The sequence below is a fragment of the Capra hircus genome, chromosome 14, assembly GCF_001704415.2.
Source record: "Capra hircus breed San Clemente chromosome 14, ASM170441v1, whole genome shotgun sequence".
Taxonomy (NCBI): domain Eukaryota; kingdom Metazoa; phylum Chordata; class Mammalia; order Artiodactyla; family Bovidae; genus Capra; species Capra hircus.
In genome coordinates, this window is record NC_030821.1 from 1362604 (window position 1) to 1383618 (window position 21015).

General features: G+C 46.0%; 1 protein-coding gene across 1 annotated transcript in view; it reads left to right on the plus strand.

Moving 5' to 3' along the window:
• CHMP4C (charged multivesicular body protein 4C) overlaps positions 7497-21015 on the plus strand; it is a 32477-nt gene continuing 18958 nt past the window's right edge. Inside the window, exon 1 of the mRNA XM_005689327.3 lies at positions 7497-7846. Within this exon, the coding sequence (XP_005689384.2) occupies positions 7657-7846 (190 nt within the window). The 5' untranslated portion in view covers positions 7497-7656. The remainder of the gene's footprint in view (positions 7847-21015) is intronic.

Sequence of the window (21015 nt, forward strand, 5' to 3'; positions counted from 1 at the left end):
TTCCCGACCCAGGGAGGGAACCTACATCTCCTGCGTCTCCTGCACTGGTAGGTGGGTTCTTTATCACAGAGCCACCTGGGAAGGATTTCTGTAAGTGCTACATAAACATGCCCATTTCCCCATGATTCTGTGCGTGGACCATTTGTCAATTCACACCCTCATACAAGTGAAACTCCCGTGGTCCCGATGACTTCCATAAGCATATTCTCTGCCTTGAGAACTTCCTCCCAAATTGGAGGTTTCTCCTTCCGTATTTCCGAGTCTAAAATGGAATGCTTTCTTGCCACATCATCTGCTCCCCAACAAAGGCACTCTGCCACGTGAGAAGCCTTGGATTCATTCTCTACCTCTCCTGTCTCACTTCTCTCATAAAAGCAGCCATTAGGCACTCTCAATTAGTTCTCAAAAATGCCTCTCAAACCTGTACTTTTCCATTTCTTGAATTATTTCCTCCCCCCAAACTCACTTTCTTGCCTAAGATCTTCCACTGGGTCTCCATTATTCACAAGATTTTTCAGCTTAGCGAGGACAAATTTTACCGGTAAAGGTTTTCACAATTTCCAGCCTCAGTAACAGCCACTTCCTCTCGGGTGCCCTGTTCCCCAGTCATTTTCATAAGATACCTCCTGGCTCTTTCAGATGTTCACACTTTTGCACATGTCTTTCCGTGGCCCTTCAAGGTCCTCTATACCAGAGTCCCCCAAACCTTCTTGAGAATAAGAATCAGGTAAAGTGTGTGTCAATAAATACAGCTGCGCACACCTTTTCCGGAGCCTTCTTTACAGGGTCTGGGATGGGTCCTGGGGAGCTACGTTTTTAACAAGCGCCCTCTCTGTCATTCTTCCCACTGGACCAGTTTAGCAAACAGGGTTCACTCGTACTCCACCTTCAGAGTGTAACGCTTTTACCCTTTCACCTGGGAAAGACTTCCAAATGCACAGGCAAAAATTCAGTCCTCCAGGACATTAGCTGTCTGCTATAGTAAGTGGGACTTGAAACATATTTTCCTTACTAACACTAACCAGGCAAGATTATAATTTACCTGCCCCCCCCACCAAAAAAAAGAAAAAACCCTTCAGTGGCTTCTATTAGCTACAAAATAAAATCTGCACTTAAGTCAACTTAGTGAGTCCTTTGAGTATCTGTTATATATCAAAAAAAATTCTAGGTTTGATAAAGAATTGATTAAGACCCAATCTCAAGGAGCTCACATGATCTAGAAAGGAATGTCTCTGCTTGGCATTTAAAGTCTTACAAATCTTGGCCCAACCCGTCTTTCTCTTCTGTTTATCTCCCCGGGGCCTCTCCATGTTCACGGTCTCAGGCCCTTCGCACCTGGTGTTCTTCGCACCTGGAATACCCTTCCCTCTCCCATTTGATCTGGTTCACTTCTGCTTTTCCTTTAGCGGTCACCACAAGCATGTTTTTCTTAGGAAATTCTTCTTTGTTCTTCCTGTCTAGGACAAATCCTGCTATTATTCACCTAGTATCCCCTCCAAGACATTTGTCCCGGATTTGATTTCCTACTTGTTTATACGATTATTTGACTGATGTTTGTCTTCCCCTCTGTGAGCTCCGTGAGGACAGAGGGCTGTGTTCTGGTTACACAGACGTTCACTGTATAGCTGTCCATTCATCTGTCTCTAGGTGTTCATGAAACATTCAGTAGATTTGTTGTATTCCTAACACTTATCTTGCACAATATATTAAAAATCAAATCTTGAACATTTATTCAAACCTAACAATCCTGGAGAGGACTCTTGAGAGTCCCTTGGACTGCAAGGAGATCCAACCAGTCTATCCTAAAGGAAATCAGTCCGAATATTCATTGGAAGGATTGATGTTAAAGCTGAAACTCCGATACTTTGGCCAGCTGATGCGAAGAGCTGACTCATTTGAAAAGACCCTGATGCTGGGAAAGATCAAAGGCTGGAGGAGAAGGGAATGACAGAGGATGAGATGGTTGGATGGCATCTCTGACTCGAAGGACATGAGTTTGAACAAGCTCCAGGAGTTGGTGATGGACAGGGAGGCCTGGCATGCTGCAGTCCATGGGGTCAAAGAGTCAGACACAACTGAGCAACTGAACTGAACTGAACAATAATAACAGCTAAAATTTTGGATTATTTTATTGTGTACCAGGCTCCTAAATGAATCATTTAATCTTTATAATGACACTTTAAGATATATGCTATTATTACTCCCATTTCATAGAATGGCTCAAAAAATTACCCACCTCCTGCTTCCCTGTCCCTGTCATCTGAAACTACTCTCCTTCCGTCTCCCACGGGCCTCTTAAGCAACTGTGCTCACCACACATTCTGCTCCACCACGTGCACTAGTCTCTCAGTCTGGGATGCTCTCTCCTTTCTTCAGTTACTTAGTTTTCTCCTCTTCATTGTCCAACTCTCAAAAGAGTTTCTAGGACCCGCCCTAGATCAGATCAGCTCCTTGTTCTATGTACTAGTTTTCTATTGTTGCTACGACAAATTCCCACAAATTTGATGGCTTAAAAAAAACACAAATTTATTATCGCACAGAAACTGGGCGTGAAGACTACAACCAACGTGTTGGCATAACTGTTCCTTCTGCAGGCTCTTGGGGGAGAATCCAGTTCCCCAGTGATCTTTGTTAAGAATCAGGGGCTTCCCAGGTGGCACTAGTGGCATAAAGAACCCACCTGCCAGTGCAGATAGACGTAAGAGACGCGGGTTCAATCCCTGCATCGGGAAGATCCCCCGAAGGAGGGCAGAGCAACCCACTCCAGTATTCTTCCCTGGAGAACCTCATGGACAGGGGAGCCTGGCAGGCTGTAGTCCATAGAGTCACAAAGAGTCAGACAGGACTGAAGTGACTTAGCATGCATCAAGAATCGACTTTGGGAAGGTTATGTGATAAAGATGATGCTGAGGTAGACGGGTTATCTCCTTTTATATTCATTAAGTGGCTGGTGTAGAAAACACTTTACAGCTCAATCTGAAAACCCTTAGATTCTTTAATTTCTTTCTAATCAGGCCTGGACAGAGATATGAGAAAATATGGATACAGAGCTATGCAGGCAGAACTCAGTCACAGGCACCTTAGATCTTCATTATCAATTAGGGCAATAAACTTTTATTTTTGCAAAATTATTGTTTTTCAAAATGGCTACTTTTGTATTCATTACTGTCATTGTGTTATATACAATGAATATCTAGTTCTGAGAAACATACAAAAAACTGCTGATGGAAAGAATGTGTACATGCTCGTTGAGCTGTTTAATAAATAACTATTTGATGATGATTCTGCAGTGTGTTTAAAGGGTAATTCTTCTTCTGCTGCTTTGGAGAGTTCATTTGACATTCTAAAAATGGTTGTAATTTCAAGGGGTGACCAAAATGTATCAATTAGCCTGACATCTAAGTCTTTAACAGATCTATAAATTTCCAATTTCCTTTGCCATCTTAACCATGGTAAATCATTCTGAACAAGATCATTCTTTTGAACAACAGCCTCCTTATTAGCTGAGATCAATTGAGATTAAAAAATGAAAAATACACTAGATGCTGAGAACTCTTTATGAAACCACATTTGTAGGATGAGTATTGAACGAAGATTAATGTGTTATTTTCAGCTTCTACATCATTGATTTAAACATTTATTATCTAAATCCCACTGCTGGATTAAACACTAATATATATTTGGATGGCTTGCTTGCTTGCCAGTATTATTTTTTCCCTATTGAGATTACATATTAATGGGAGGGAACAATTTTTAATTCAAAAGTAGCTTGCTTTGCACACCACGTGTGTTTCTGAAAGTGTGGCACACTAAATTGAGTAAAATAGATTTTTCCATTGAATTTTAAATTAACGATTCCATCCTTTGTTTTAATTTCTGACTGATTTTCATTTGCTCTTTGGATACAAAACAAGATCCTTAGAATATCAGGTGGCCCCTATGTGATCAGGACTCAGCCGACATTTAGAGACCGTCTCACAGCGCCCTGCTCTTCTGTCACCAGAAACCTGGCCTTATGTCAAAACCTAATTCTTTAGACTCAATGTTGTTCCACATATTGTCTGAAATGTTAATTCTCTGACACTACCTGCTCTATTTTTTCCATCGAGTACATTGCTTTCTTAATTAATTGTCCATCATTTCCTGACTAGAAAGTAGGCTTCAAAAATGCATGGATTTTAGTTTCTCTTTCTTCACTGCGAGTCTCCAGCATCTAGATCTGTGCCGGCTATATTGTATGCACTCAGAAAAAAATGGCGCATGAATGATTCCTTATCTTGGAACACCAGTTTCCCTTCTCTATACCAAGCTATTCTCTATTCACCATTCAAATTCCAGGTTAAATGTCACTTTTTCAAGCCACCTTTTTTTGACACCCAAGACAAAATCAGCTTTATCTACAATTTGTTCCGACAGGTCTCTGTCCTTCTGAGTTCTCCATAGCACTTATTAAAACTTTAACTTATAAAGTCTATTATTTGTGGGATAAGTTGCTTACCTCCTGTCTTCTCTCCTAACCTGTAAAATGCCTTCATCTTGTTCTTAATCATCTCCTCACTGTCTACCATAATGCCCGAAACAGAGGTGCTCCATGAGTAGCTGTTGAATGAAACTATGGACAGATGGGTGACTAGGCAGCTCATTATAACTTTCCGTCCCTCTCTTCTACTTGTTCTATGTTCTCTCAACAAAAATACCGTGTCTAGTGAGCTAGAAAGGACTGTTTTTTCTATACTGGAGAGGTTCTTATTTAAACATACCCCTCTATGGACTCAGTAATGCTTGTATGATCTCTGAAAGTTGATACCTCATACCAGCCTCTTTACTCCCGCTGTTATTTAATTAAATAAATGCTCTGTGAGTTTCTCTTCTGGTCCAAACCACACAGAGGGAAAGGTCATGTAAACAGCAGAAAGACCAGAAGCTTTAAAACAAACGGATCTTTCACACTCACTACCTGTGTGAACTTGGCCAAGTCGCCAGCTGAGCTGAGTTGTTTATCTGCCAGAGAAGTGGCAGCACCTGTTTTGCTTGGTTGATGTAGGGGTTATTAAGAAGGCATGTGGTGTGCTTGCCATACAGTAGGTGCTCAAATATGGCGCCCGTTACTGCTATTACTATAAGCTGAGCTCCCAGATGGCAGACTATAGTTGCATTCCCAGGACCTTGTGTGTAAAATACCCTCAGTAAACTTTGGTTAAACTGGCCAGCAGAACATGTGTGATTTCTCTGCTCTCAAAGGGCTTAAAATCTAAGCAAGAAAATAAGTTCCAGAATAGATTTATGAACCATTTAGATAATAACAAAAGATAACGCTTATTATAGTGTAATATACACAAGATTAGATGTATTACAGTTCATACGTGCTTTGGATGGCCAGGCAGGAAATGGTTAGAGGTGGTAGGCTGTAGTTACTAGGAAACTATAAGTTCACATGTTCGTATGTCTAAGGTATAGGACTGTCAGCCTCTTATAAAAATTTCCAATTTCTTGGTCAAGATGTAATGCTGGATCTACCAATGTTGGGTAAAATGGATTGGACTGATGCTTCTGGGTTGGTGTGATGGCAGACAAAAGTGGGTTATTGGTCTTGAGTAGCAAAGTGTGTCGGTCATAGTAATGGGTGCTCCCCGCCCCCCGCTTTTAATAATCAGTGGGGAGCTAATGATCACAAACAGGTCCTGATGGCAGTGGGCAATGTTGCTCAAATAGGTCTGTATTATGTGGAGGACATCATAGCCCTGGAAAACTAGGACACAGACTCAGTCCCATGTCCCACATCTTTGTAGCATGCTCTGCACAGATTTTCAGTTGAATTGCATCATCTATAATCATTACCCGTTGCTGTCCTTTCATCTTACCAAATTCTTTGTTTGCAGCTCTAATAGATGGGACTGAGATATTGAAAAGGAACAAAAGAATGTTGCTTTTCTCTAAGACATTCTTTCCCTTTTGTTACTGAGATGTCTCTGCAAAGGCATCTGATATAGATCCAAACATAAGGATGCCCCATTAAAGGCTTTGTATATACTAACAGTTGAGAAGGAAATGGCAACCCTCTCCAGTATTCTTGCCTGGAGAATCCCATGGTCAGAGGAGCCTGGCAGCCCACAGTCCCTGGGATCGCAAGAGTTGGACACGACTTAGCAACTAAACATAGAGAGATACTAACAGTGATACTGAATTGAATGCGGTCACCAAACATACTCCAAAGTCCCCACGTTAGGAAAAGAGATGCTCCTCGCCTCCCTCACTTGAAGCCGTGGGTGGGGGGTGATCTAGAATCCACCCATGCCTACTGACAGCCAGCAGACATCAACCTGCCCAGTCTACACCTGCAGCGACACGCCCAGTCAGCCCAGGTGCTCTGAGAATAAGCCACGTGCCATCACACCTGCATCACAGGGGCAGACAAATGTCCCTGCAAGCCGGTGCCCCCACCCTCCCAACCTGCACCATGCACCCCGGGGTGAACCTACCTGAATATCCTTATTCAAAGAGACCTGACCGTGTGCTCATATGCAATCACAGACAAAAACACACAGAACGCATGCGTGGAACACTAGCATCTTGTCCTTCCAGGCCAGGTCGGCAAGGCGCACGTACATTACACACCGGCTTTCAGGGAAAAAGTGGAAACGGAGACAGACTTTATTTTTTTGGGCTCCAAAATCACTGCAGATGGTGACTGCAGCCATGAAATTAAAAGACGCTTACTCCTTGGAAGAAAAGTTATGACCAACCTAGACAGCATATTAAAAAGCAGAGACATTACTTTGCCAACAAACGTCTTTCTAGTCAAACCTACGGTTTTTCCAGTGGTCATGTATGGATGTGAGAGTTGGACTGTGAAGAAGGCTGAGCATGAAAGAATTGATGCTTTTGAACTGTGGTGTTGGAGAAGACTCTTGAGAGTCCCTTGGACTGCAAGGAGACCCAACCAATCCATCCTAAAGGAAATCAGTCCTGAACATTCATTGGAAGGACTGATGCTGAATCTGAAACTCTTAATACTTTGGCCACCTGATGCGAAGAACTGACTCATTGGAAAAGACCCTGAAGCTGGAAAGATTGGAGACGGGAGGAGAAGCGGACGACAGAGGATGAGATGGCTGGATGGCATCACCGACTCGACGGACGTGGGTTTGGGTGGACTCCGGGAGTTGGTGATGGGCAGGGAGGCCTGGCGTGCTGCGATCCATGGGGTCGCGCAGAGTGGGACACGACTGAGCGACTGAACCGAACTGAACTGAACTTCGGCCCGCACTAGACCCCCGGCAGCGATCTGCGCTCCTCCAAGCCGGCATCAAACCGGTCACTGGCCCCGGGTGAGTCCCCAGCGTGGGTACAGCAGCCCCGGGCTGCGGCCCCGGCGGCCTTTCCAGCTCTTTCCTTGTCTTTCCTCCCGATGCCCGGGGCCCGGGCGGGGCCGCCGCGTCCGCCGGCGGTGCCCTCCCCTCCCGGCGCGCGGGGCGGGCCCGGCCGCCAGGAAATGCCCGGGAGAGGGAGTCACCTGCGCCCGACGGCGTGTGGACTCGGGGGCGCCGCCTCCCGGAGCCTGGCCGAGACCCGGGCGGACGTCGCTCACCTGCTGGCAGGCGCGCCCGGAGCCCCGAGCCCGAGCCCCGCGGACCGCTGCCCGGCCCCCCGAGCACCATGAGCAAGTTGGGCAAGTTCTTCAAAGGCGGAGGCTCTTCCAAGAGCCGCGCGGCCCCCAGCGCCCAGGAAGCTCTGGCCCGACTTCGGGAGACGGAGGAGATGCTGGGCAAGCAGCAGGAGTGCCTGGAAGGCCGCATCCAGAGAGAGCTCAGCCTGGCCAGGAAGCACGGCACGCAGAACAAACGAGGTAGGCACCCCCCTGCGCCGGCGCAGCCCCGTCCGCCCGGCACCTGGCCCGGCCTTTCTGGGAACTGGTAATGATACCCCGGGCCGGACTGGGAGAGGGCTGAGCACAGCACCATCCTCGATGGCGAAAGAGGAAGACACACCAAAAATCTCGGTGATCAAGACGAATCGCATTTTTAATACGATCTTTAGAAAGCTCAAAGTTGATACAGAAGCATCTGTAATGAACAAAACATCAACATTTAAAGTAAAGACCGGATTGGTGTTATTGATTCTTGTCTTTTGCAGTTGGCTCCTATGTGTTCTGGAGAAGGAAATGGAAACCCTCTCCAGTATTCTTGCCTGGAGAATCCCATGGACAAAGGAGGCTGGTGGGCTACAGTCCATGGGGTCGTAAAGAGTCGGACAGGACTGAGAGACTAACACACACACCTATGTGTCCTGTACAGACTTTAAAAAAAATCAAATTCATTTTAAAATGTGATGTTTTGTTCATCATTGAGTTTTTTACCTTAATTTTGAATTTCAAAAGTATTCCAATAAAATCTTACTTATCTTGGTTATAAGATAATCTTTTTTTGCCACTTTGAAGTTTGCCCCTGGCTTGTCTCACCCTGGTCCAGTCCTGCTGACTCCAACAGCACATATCAACTTTTCTGCCCTGTGTTTGTATTTTGAATCACACAGTTTAACTTGCCTGTAAATCTCCAGGGAAGCATATTCTGGTGTGTTCCGGTTCCCTTCGCTGTTGAAGACTTTAGTTGGTGGTGCAGTTGAGATATGAAAAAAAAAAAAAAAGTCAGAGATTTAAATATTAATTCTACCACTGGCTATTGCCACTTGGGAAGGACTTTGAGTCAGTAATGATTCTGGGTGCCTCTTTTGCACCTTGAACCCTTTGTTCTTTGCCAGGGTGAATTGCTTTCTTCAGTGAATGGCTCTCTCTATAGAGAACAAATCTAAACAGCCCCGTGGCGCATGTAAAAACTCAGCAAGAAGTTGAAATGATTTGCTCTTGTAACACAAGGTCAATGGCAGACCCAAAATAGGGCTGGCAGTTCAGGACTCTGCTCACCACCAAACCCTGAACTTGCATCCTCAAGAAGTTAGGCGTTCTGAGTCATAATGAAAGCTTGGGAAGGTTTAGTTCGCCATAAATGACCCTGCCATTGTTTAAAGCTGGAAGGGAATCATGTCTTGGAATTGACCTTGAAAGTCTTGCTCTCCCCCCAAAATGTGCCCGCTACATTTGTGCCCATTTTATAACCAACAATAAAGAAACCAAGTTTCATTTTCCTCTGCTCTTGGGTACAACTCTTGTCCCCATTATGGCCTGTTTTAGAGTTAAGTGCTGGTTTCTATTTTTATTTCATGTCTGAAAATATTTTGGGATGTTATTCAATGGCAGTTTATGCAGAGAGACTCTGACATTAAGACTTCCTAAAAAGCCATTGGTTGTTCTTTTCCTGGGTTCTTCCTCTTCGGTTTGATAGGCACTCTGACATTTGCTTAGTGTCTGTCAAGGTTGTTTTTTTTTGTTTTGTTATCCATTTGGATCTGTTTGTAGCTTTATCCACAGTGGTTGTTAACTAAATATTGGCTTAAAAAATCTGAAAAAAAAATCTGCTTTTGTGAAGTGGTGGAAATATAGATTTGCTATCAGAAGAAAATAATGTAAAATAATATAGAAATGTTCTTGAGGTGGCAATACACTAAAGTGTCTCTAAGACTTTATAAAGATTCACACACACAAAGACAACACTAATAAGAACATCAATCTGACTTCCTTAAATCAGAGTAGCTACAGATGTAAGTCTCAAGTTCAAATATTAATAATCGATTGATGTCAGAAAGGCCATGTCATTTATCCATGGGATCTTCACTGGTGTGGCCCCGACCTGGTTCTGCAGTGGGCCTGCAATAGGAAGAGTGTGGTTGGGGTGAGGCCATCTGTAATATAAGCTATGAAAGAATCCAGTCATAGACCATGCGTTGGAAACACTGTCAGTATCAGCATCTTCCAAATAAACCAAGTAACTTCACATCCTCATGGCCACTATTTTCCATTAGCCACTAAGAAATATTTTCACACACGTAATAAAGCTAAATGTGCTTACTACTAAAAGGGCCTTGTGCTACACAATGTCAGTGTTAGAATGGCTGTCAGTTACCTGGTAATCAGAGTGACATGTGTCCCTGCAGTTAAAGTTTTACTCCTAGAGCTGGTTAGTCTGATAACATGCTGTCAAGAACACTCGTTGGGTGGCCAGTTAATATCATTTCAGAAAGGGCCACACTCCCAGAAGGAACAATTTAAAAAACAAACTTTTTATTTTGTATTGGAGAATAGCCGATAACAACGTTGTGATAGTTTCAAGTGGACAGCAAAGGGACTCAGCCACGCATATCCCCGTATCCGTTCTCCCCCGAACTCCCCGCCCCTCCCGGCCACCACATAACATTGAGCAGGGTTCCCTGTGCTCCACAGTAGGCCCCTGTTGGTCGTCCACTTTAAATATAGCCGTGTGTACACATCAAGTCCAAACTCCCTCACCGTCTCTTCCTCCTATACTTATCCCTCTGGCAACCATAACTGCATTCTCTAAGTCTGTGAGTTTGTTTCTGTCTTGTAAATAAGTTCACTTGTGTCATTTCTTTTTAGATTCTTTTTTAGAGTTCTTTTTATATTCTGCATATAGAGAATATCATGCTATTTCTCCTTTTTTTTGTTACCTTACTCACTATGACAACCTCTAGATCCATCCTTGCTGCTGCAAATGGCATTATTTCACTCTTTTTAATGGCTGAGTAATATTCCACTCCAGAAGGAAATGGCAACCCACTGCAGTGTTCCTGCCTGGAGAATCCCAGGGATGGGGGAGCCTGGTGGGCTGCTGTCTATGGGGTCACACAGAGTCGGACACGACTGAAGTGACAGCAGCAGCAGCAGTATTCCACTCCAGAAGGAAACAGCAGTCCACACCAGTGTTCTTGCCTGGGAAATCCCATGGGCAGAGGAGCTGGGCAGGCTAGAGTCCACTGGAGTGCAAAAGCGTTAGACACAGCTGAGTGACTAGCAACAAGAACAGTGTTTCGCCGTACACATGCACCGTGTCTTAGTGTCCATCCCTCTGTCGGTGGACATTTGGCTGCCTCTGTGGGTTGGCTGCTGTGAACAGTGCTGCAAGGGACGTTGTACATTCCTGGCCAGTTCTCATTCTTCCATGATCTCCACAACAGAAGTTTTGACCGTTAGCATCCTCAGTGTCAAAAATGGGTTTTATTGGTAAACTGAGTAACTGTTGTATCAGCATAATAAACGTTAGAAATGGGATCTCATTGGTGAAATTGTGGATATCCTAAATGTGGGTTGGGGAAGAGTTTAGAGGTACTTCCTTGCTCTCAATATAAGGACAGGCATTAAGGATGTATGAGGTGTGTATAACTAACATTAGGATGGTGCCTGGGGCTTGGTCAGATCAGTGCAGTGTCCAGTCCTGGGTTCAGGTGGGTGTCTGACCTTCCACAGAGCATAGCACCCTGCCAGTGAAGGTCACTGTCTATGTTCAGTGAGCCTTTCATATCATGTATACTGGACTAAAAACATGGAGCTGGGGCTTCAGTGAGCTCATAAAGCTGGTTGACAGACTGCTTTGGCCTGCGTGGCCAAGATGTGTTTGTTTAATAGGCGTATCTGCAGATCTGAGTCTGAAACTTGCTTTCACCGTAACTCAGAACAAGGCCGTGCAGTGGTGGTAATGCTCCCTTCAGACTTGTCTGGCAGGTACCATGTTCTACCTAAACCAGCCTGAGTGAAAACAACCATGGTATCAAGGCCCTGTTGATCTGAAAGAGTAACATTTGGAAGCAAGGTCTATAGTTTGGTTAAAAACTAGAGAAGAGTAGAAATTCTTTAGTACGGTTCATTTAGATTACTATGATAGAACTCCTTTATAACTAGCAATCTGCTTTGTGGAAAAGCACATTTTTTAGATACCACTTAATTCCTTTTTCTGCTTCTGCTGAGGACTGTCCTCAAGAGCAGTCTTCAATCCTGGCTGTATGTGAAAGTCGCCCTGATGCTCGGAGGATCCCACCCCCGCAGATTCTAGTGTAACTGGCCGGAGTGGGGCTGGGACGTCAGTTTTTGAAAGTGCCTCTGGGGGTGACTCTGCCCTGTGGCCAGGGTTAAGGATGAGGGAACTAAATCCGTGGTCATGTTAATGGTGTGGAAATACAAGTGCTTCCTAGCCGATTTCATATCATGGCACCCGTGAGCACTGACAACATTTGTCTGTGTCTCTGGGATAACCAAGGACCAGCAGCTTGAGGACTTTTTAAAAAATTGTTTTTATTCATTTATTTTTAAAACTTTATTCGAGTATAGTTGCTTTACAATGTTGTGTTAGTTTCTACTGTAAGGCAAAGTGAATCGGCTATATATATATATATATGTATCGGAGAAGGCAATGGCACCCCACTCCAGTACTCTTGCCTGGAGAATCCCAGGAATGGGGGAGCCTGGTAGGCTGCTGTCTATGGGGTTGCACAGAGTTGGACACAACTTGCTGCTAATTCGCTTCAGAAGTCGCTCAGTCATGTCCGACTCTCAGCGACCCCATGGACTGCAGCCCACCAGGCTACTCCGTCCCTGGGATTCTCCAGGCAAGAGTACTGGAGTGTGGTGCCAGTGCCTTCTCCGAGATATATACACACACACACACACACACACACACTCCCTCTTTTTTGGATTTCCTTCCCATTTAAGTGAAGTTCTCTGTGTTATTCAGTAGGTTCTCACTAGTTATCTATTTTTTTAAAATGCGTTTTAATTGGAGGGTAGTTGCTTTACAGTTTGTGATGGTTTCCGCCATGCATCAGCATGAACCAGGCACAGGGGTCACGTGTCCCCTCCCTCCGGAGCCCCGTCCCATCCCACCCTCCAGGTATTCGCAGGGCTGGGGTGGGGTCTCTGTGTCACCCAGACCCAGCAAACTCCCACCCGCCGTCTCTGTTACATGTGGCCGTGTGTGTTTGCACACTGCTCTCTCAGTCTGCCCCACCCTCTCCCTCCCCACCGTGTCCACAAGTCTGTGCTCCGCGTCTGCATCACACTGCAAACGGACAGTGACAGCCGTGTGTCCAAGGACTCTTGACCCCGAGCGGGGGCCTCAGCGTTTCAGTGCCTTGCAGTCCCCTCCTGACGCCCGGGTCGGTGGAACCCTTAGGCCTTAGGTCCCGGGTCTAATCTCCCTTATGAGGCTTTTCTTTTTTTTTTAAAGCTAGTATCATTAAGAGATGGTCACAGGGATTCGCTTCTTCAGCTTCCATCAAATGTGTGAACATTTGACAGAAAGTAACATGAGTTGTAGTCGGGAGCCTGGGCTTCCGAGCATGTAGCCCTGGGCGTGATCCTGGCCTCGTCCTGCCACTTGGAAGCTGGTGATTTTCAGCCGTGGGCTGGGCCGGCCTGAGCCTCAGGCTCTTCCCCTGCGTGAAGTTGATAAGGTTGATCCTCAGGGCTGAGGGCGCTGGACTTTACTGTGTGAAGCCCTTAACTCAGTGCTCCGTCAGCAGCCGCCTTTGCGATGCCGCGGCAGTTTGTTAAAGCTGAGGTCGGCCCACGCGGGCTCAGGCTTGCTTTCTGAGACGACGCGTGAATGCGGCCCTCGGTCCGTGCGGGCCGCCGGCGTCCGGAGGCCGCGGTCAGTCCGCCCCGGGCCGCCTGGGCTGCAGCGCAGGCCTGTCCCTGGCTCGCCCCTCGCAGGGGGTTGCTCTCGGCGCGGCCGAGAGCGGCGCGGGCGTCTGGGCCCCTCTGCCCGGTCCTCTCAGCCCGGGGCGGCCTCCCGGGCCGAGCAGGAAACCCAGGCTTGTCTCCGCGCGGGAAGCGGCGGCCGGGGGCTGCGGGGCTCCGGGCGCGGGCGCCGACCGCGGGGCTGAGGCCGGCCACCGCTCCTCCAGGCCTGGGTGCAATGACGGCCCCGGGTGGGGAGTCCGCTGTGTGCGCGGCTCCCGCGCCGAGCCCCGCGCTGCCGGGGCAGGGATGACTGTGCCTTCAAGTCGGGATGCGGGCCGGGCTTCCTCGGGGCCGCCTGTGCGCACAGCCCTCCCGGGTGAGCGCCGGGCTGGACTCCCGTCGGGCTTTCTAGGACGGTGGTCAGGGCGCTGAATCCTGCAGCCGCACACCAGGGCCCCGAAGGACTGGGCGACGAGGCCGCCCCCAGGGCCAGCGGGGTGAGTGCCAGGGGCCCAGGTAACGCGAGACAGCCCGGCGGCGGGGAAGGTCCCCGGGAGGCCTCACCGACCCGGCGGCCTCCTTTCTGCACAAAGCTTCCACCACCGGGCCTCAGGCCAGCCGCTCCGGAACCCCGAGAGTGCTGGTGAAGGGGTGCCCTTACAGGGGCGCCCCTAAAAATTCCAGTTCAGTGGGTGAGCGGAGGGGTCGGGAACCTGAGCTCTGGACAGACGGCGCGGTCACTCGGCTGCCGTCAGGATCTGTGACGGGTTCAGCGGGCCCCACTCCAGTGCTCTTGCCTGGAAATTCCCGTGGACGGAGGAGCCTGGTGGGCTGCAGTCCATGGGGTCGAGTCGGGCGCGACTGAGCGACTTCCCTTTCACTTCTCACTTTCCTGCATTGGAGAAGGAAACGGCAACCCACTCCAGTGTTCTGGCTGGAGAATCCCGGGGACGGGGGAGCCTGGTGGGCTGCCGTCTCTGGGGTCGCACAGAGTCGGACACGACTGAAGCGACTTCGCAGCAGCAGCAAACAGGGGGGCCCCGTCTCCGCTCTGCTTTTCCGTCGTCCGTCCCTCTGTTTCTCCCCGCCGCCTGCCGCCGCTCAGGTACTGGGGAAACGTCCACCGCCTCCCGCATGAGGACTGGGAGGGAACATTTCCCGAGCTCCTGGCAAGGCCTTTCAGGCACCCGCATTAGCTTCCAGCAGGAAAGCCACACGGTCCTGTAACTGCACAGGCACCGTGAAGGGCCCCAGGGTCCCCCGGTATTCAGATCGCCCCCAAGCGTCTCAGATTGAAGCGTTCTGTTGGTCTCTGATTGTCCGATTATTTTCACCACACGATGCTCGGAGTCAGGGAAAGGAACTTTATTCCTGGAGCACTAGGGGCACAATTGTGTCTGACTCTGCGACCCCGTGGACTGTGGCCCACCAGCTCCTCCGTCCATGGGATTCTCAGGCAAGAATCCTGGAGTGGGTCGCCATGCCCTTCTCCAGGGGATCTTCCCGACCCAGGGATCAAACTTGCGTGTCCTGCATTGGCAGGTGGATTCTTTACCGCTGAGCCGCCTGGGAAGCCCCTAACAAGCAGCATCTAGGTTTTATTCGCCTGTCGACTGCCTCGCTCTCTCCTGGAAAAGACAGATCAATAGAAATGTGATGCTTTCTTAACCTCTATTTCCCTCTCTCACCTCGGGAGCCCGTCGCACTTTACCCCACGGTGTCCGTTATGTAAGCCGCTGCAGTCCTGTTCACTGTTTGCGACCCCATGGACTAGCCCGCCAGCTCCTCTGTTCATGGGATTCTCGAGACAAGAATCCTGGAGTGGGTTAACATTTCCTCCTCCAGGAGATCTTTTCGACCCAGGGATCGAACCCATGCCTCCTGCAACTCCTGCGTTGGCAGGCAGGTTCTTTACCGAGACCTAAAATACCTGAACCAGCCCTGGGAGCTCTATTCACTTAAGCTGTCATTTTAAAAACTTCTTGCTTTCCTGATACCTCCTTCTCCCCTCTGAGCCCTGGCAAGGGTCCTGCATAGATTTACACACTCACTTACACACTTAGAGTTGTGTCTCTTTTTTGCTGACACAGTTTGAGTTTGTATCTGCTTTTTTCAGATGCCATATGAGTTGCTTTTTCTTCAGCTGGACTTGGAAAGAGTTAAAAAAATCCCAGCCGTATTTACCCTTGCCCCTTTATTCAAATCAATATGTTAAGCTTGCATTCCATGTTTTATGTTTATGTCTATTCAATATCATCTTATTTTCACTTGTCTTAAAATTAAGATTTTTAAATTGTAATTTCATTGTCTTATGTATGAGACATAAGACGTATTGACAAACCAGTCAATCTTAAGGGAAAACAACTCTGAATACTCATTGGAAGGACTGATGCTGAAGCTGAAACTCCAGTATTTTGATCATCTGATGTGATCACTATTGGAAAAGTCCCTGATGCTGGGAAAGATTGAGGGCAGAAGGAGAAGAGGGAATCAGAGGATGAGACGGCTGGATGGCATCACTGATGCAATGGACATGAACTTGGGCAAACTTTGGGAGATGGTGAGGGACAGAGAGGCCTGTCGTGCTGCAGTCCACAGGGCTGCAAAGAGTTGGACACGACTGGGCAACTGATTGACAAAAACAATGTATGAGCAATTTCTTTTAGTTGAATCAGCTTCCTTTTTTTGTTGTTGTTGTCAAAGTATTTGTTAAAATATACCAAATAAAACTTCCCACGTGGTGCTAGTGGTAAAGAATCGCCTGCCAATTCAGGAGCCGCAAGAGATTAGATCCCTGGGTCTGAAAGATCCTCTGGAGGAGGAAATGGCAACGCCCTCCAGTGTTCTTGCCTGAAAAATCCCATGGACAGAGGAGCCTGGTGGGCTGCAGTCCACGGGGTCGCAAAGAGACAGACACGACTGAAGGGACTGCGTGCACACGCACAAGGATAGAGCCTGGTGGATGCTTCTAGAGGCGTCAGTCCAGGATCCTGTCTGCGTGGAGCAACACTGTTTCATGTGAGATTCAGCTAAGGCGAGATTACCAGTTTGACAGCTCGGCACTCAGTGAGTTCAGTTACTCATCCGGCTGTGAGTACGCCTGACCTCTATCTCTGGCCCATATGTCTTACTCCTCTTATTTTTTTCTCTTTTCCCTAACAATGCCTCGCATACCTTGTGAATTGTCTTCCTGAAAGCAAACTATATTCACACGCCTCTGGTTCACAAATGCCAGCTTATGAACAGACAGTGTGTTAGCTTCATCAGGTTCACCTGGAGAGCTTTTAAGCTGCCCCAGCAGGAGATGCCGAGGTCTGGGATGAGTGGTACTCCTAGCTTTCTGGGCGATTTTGATATATTTAAGGCTAGAAAGCCGGTGGGTGGCCCATACTTTTTCTTAGGGTCAGCTTTCAGTAACCCAGAGAAAAGAAGCCTAGAGATTAGTTTTTGAACTCATTTTTCACCTTTGTGAACTTGAATTGACCTCTAGTTACCACTGGCTTCTTTTCTTCTTCCTCGGAAACTGGAGTATATAGTGCCTCTGTTCTCAAATCATTCTTTCAAGTACCTGTGGCACAAATTTTGATAGTTTGCTGATGTATTCTAGTTCCTTATATGAAGCTAATTGCTACTATTTTTTGTATTATATAACATTTTATATATACAGTTAACTTTTCCCTTCATGAATCTGAAGCAATATTATAAATATAGGAGCATTCATTTGTTATTATTCTTCATCTAAATTCCACAAGGCTGAAAATAAAGAGCACCTTATTTTAGGAAATATTTCCATTCAGCAAAAATATCATTTTCCATAATTTATGTTATCTTACAGTTTACTGAATCAGCCACAATAAAATAGACTAAGATAGAAAAGTTACTACTGATACCATGATTATGCCAAAATCCCATGACCTGTTGTAGCTTTAAGAAACTATGGCAGGAGGAGACTCTGAGCTTGCCCTCAGGGGTGCTTAGTATTATTAGTATGTTTCTCAGCATTTAGGACTACTTATTTCAGATCAGATTTTATTTTCAAGATAACAGAATAAAACACAACTCAAAACATGAGCTATAAGACAAGAGCTCCAATTCTGAGTTTTAAAGTTTATGATGCCTTGCTTTGGGGCTGTGGTTTGGAAAGGACATAATTAATCCAGTTTGGTATTCAATTTTTGTTATATGTTTAAGTACACATGAATTTATTTGTGCTTTTAAGGGACAAAATGATCACCAATGCTTAAAATATATAGATAATATTGAGGGTTTATTTTTTAAAGTCACACTCTCAGTCCTCTGCTTTAGCAACCTGTAGTCAAAACTTCTAGTATATACTGGTAATTTTAGTTTCTCCAATTTTTTCTTTTTTTTAAATTTTTTATATTTACTTTATTTTGCTTTACAACACTGTATTGGTTTTGCCATACATTGACATGAATCTGCCATGGGTGTACATGAGTTCCCAATCCTGAACCCCCCTCCCACCTCTCCTACTTTTTCTATCATCTGATAGAAGTTCTAACATACACAATTGGCTCAAAAATTTGCAGAAGGTGAAGGAACCAAAAGAAAAAAAAAGAAAACCCAAGAGTATGGAACAAATATAAAGCAAATAGTAAACCATTTCCTGAGTAACTAACTTTCTTGTACCAGAGATTTTAATTACTTACCTTAAAGAAATGGTGCTAATGGGGAATTGTTGTTGTTCCATTGCTAAGTCGTAGGCAACTCTTTGTGACCCCATGGACTACAGCACATCAGGCTTCTTTGTCCTTCACTATCTCCTGGAGTTTGCTCAGACTCATGTCTATTGAGTTGGTGGTACCATCCAACCATTTGATCCTCCATGAGCCCCTTCTCCTCCTGCCCTCAATCTTTCCCAGCATCAGAGTCTTTTCCAGACTCACTGGAAATATCTAGGACTTGGTCCGAAGTTTATATGGTTATACTTTAAAGCAGTAAGAACTCTTAAACCTGGACCAGAGGCTTTCTCAGTCCAAGCTAAGCCTTTGTCTCAAATAGTTCTCCCTTGTGGGTATTTCCAGTGAGAGGATGGGGAAAAGCTAAAGCCCCACCTGCCATCTGCTCTGTGCAGCCTGCGTCAGCTCTTCTGAATCCAGCAGTCTAGTGACTGAAATACCGACGGTGTAATGGCTACCCTCAGACAAAACAAGCTCTCCGACAGCAATAAGCAGGAATGGTGACTTTAGAAATATAGGAAAAGAAAAGTGGGTTATTCTCTGCTAAAATTTGGGAATCCCTGCATTAGAAGTTCTTTATTTGCAAATTAAAATTTACAACCATCTAGTTTAAATGAATGAAGTTTACACTTTTATATTTGGTTACGCATAAAAGAGACAACTGTGTGGCCAAACATTTGGCAAGCACTTTGGCTATTTCATTCTCTGTTTGAATGTGAGCTTCAGGTGAGTCTGTCTGCTTCTCTCACATAGTGCGGCATGCTGCTCGCCGTCGTGGGTGTGCCTCTTTTGCTGTAGCAGGAACTTTGTTCAACAGCCTTCCTGAGTGAGCAGAGCTATTTACATCACCAGTTCTTTCCATCTATTTTGTTCATGTAAAGTGAAAGTCAATATAACCTTGGAGTTTGAATAAAGATATTATCCTAACTCAGAACTTCTACCGTGTTAACTGCAGAAAGAAAAAAAATTACGATTATGTTAAGCCAGTTTATATTGATATGTAGTTCAAAGATCATATACCCAAGAACCTATGTTTTATCATTTTTTGAGCAATTGGACTGCTTTATTTGTGTGAACTATATTTGCTGAGTGTTTTCCTCTCACATTTGAAAAGCTAAAGAATAGTGCTTATCATTCACCACCAATGTCAAGTTAAATGTGTCATTTAAGAATTAAAGGTACTGATCGTGATAGCTTGCTTTGGGGACGGGCGCTATGGAGTGCTCCAGATTTGCTGATCACAGGATCCCTGGGGAAAAATCATAGAGTCACAGGCAGTGGGAGCTGAAGGGGACTCTAGGGATAAAGTTTGCTGCTTGTCAGGAGCACCTACAAGGCACAGCGACAGTAGTTGCAAATACTGGTACATCATGTGAACAAGGAATGGTTACAAGTATAAAAGAGGCACTTCACACACACACGTATATACACACACAGCTACGCACATGCACACACATGCACACACATGTATGCACGTGCACACAGATGTACGCATACATGCATACACACATACGTACATGTATTCGTTTATACAGACGTACACAAACGTACGCACACCACACAAAATTACATCCTAGGTGCCTGTGTCTACCCTGTGGAATGAAGCATAATCAGCTGTTTCCGAGTTTTTCTGCTCAATATTTGCTGGTTTCAGGTTTATACTTTTCTCCCTGTATTCTCGACAATAGCAGGCCCACAAGGTTACCAGTGTGTAAGGTTACCAGTAATACTAGTAGCAAGAAGAAAACATCCATTCAATTGATTATATATTCAGCCTGGTCACTTAATTGGGTTTTTACAAAGAGTATCAAGTAGACCTTAATGAGTAGTTCGGTATCATGTTCCAATATCAAGTTAATTTACTTGCCTGGAAATTGACCTTGGAAGCAATTAATTATTTAAAAAAAAGGAATTTCAGTGGATATTTAAAATGAGTCTTTTATGCAAGCCTTTTTTCCTTTTTCATCAACTCAAGCCTGATGGCACTTTGAGGTCATGACCTTCTCCTCTCAGATTTATCTCCTCTGATGATCTCTTGGTGACATCCCGACAGTAAGCATCCGCTCATCTCCGAAAGCAAGTCTGAGCTTTCTAGGATGACGAGATGGACATTTCTATTGGGAAACAGCTTCCCTTGTCTCTTTCTGTCTTTCTGCGGATGGGTGAGGACACCTCTCTGTAACCTTTCACACCGTACAATATTAATCAATACCCTTCTTTTACTTTTTATGCAAAATCCAGCCCAACCTTACTAGCTGCTTAGTAAGTCCCTCTTCCAAATGCCCTTTCCTCAGAATGCCTCTTACTTACTTTGTCCAGTCTCATTCCTTTCCACTGTTTTCTAGGGCGTCTGCTTTGCTACTGTATAATCCGCTACATCATTTCTGTGGTCTAGTCTCCTTTTAACTTGCTATTCATCCTTTTTTCGTGACATTTAATATTGGTGAGACCTCCGAAAATGGGATCTTGCTTATAAGTTTCAGCTAGTGTGGCAAGCTGGCGTGATTTGCTCTGGTGTCTAATGTATCTCAGCCAGAAACTTTGCCTCATTTAGGCGACTTGCAATAGGGAAGAGGGTGGGGGGCCCTTATGTAATACCTTTCCTCACTCACGGTCCTCACCAGGCTGTGTGTTTGAGAATCCGTGTAGACAGTCACCCTGACCCTGGCTTCATCTGCGTCACCTCCTCCGTGAGGGCCTCCCTCGCCCCCCAGAGAGTCGGTGCGCTCCCCC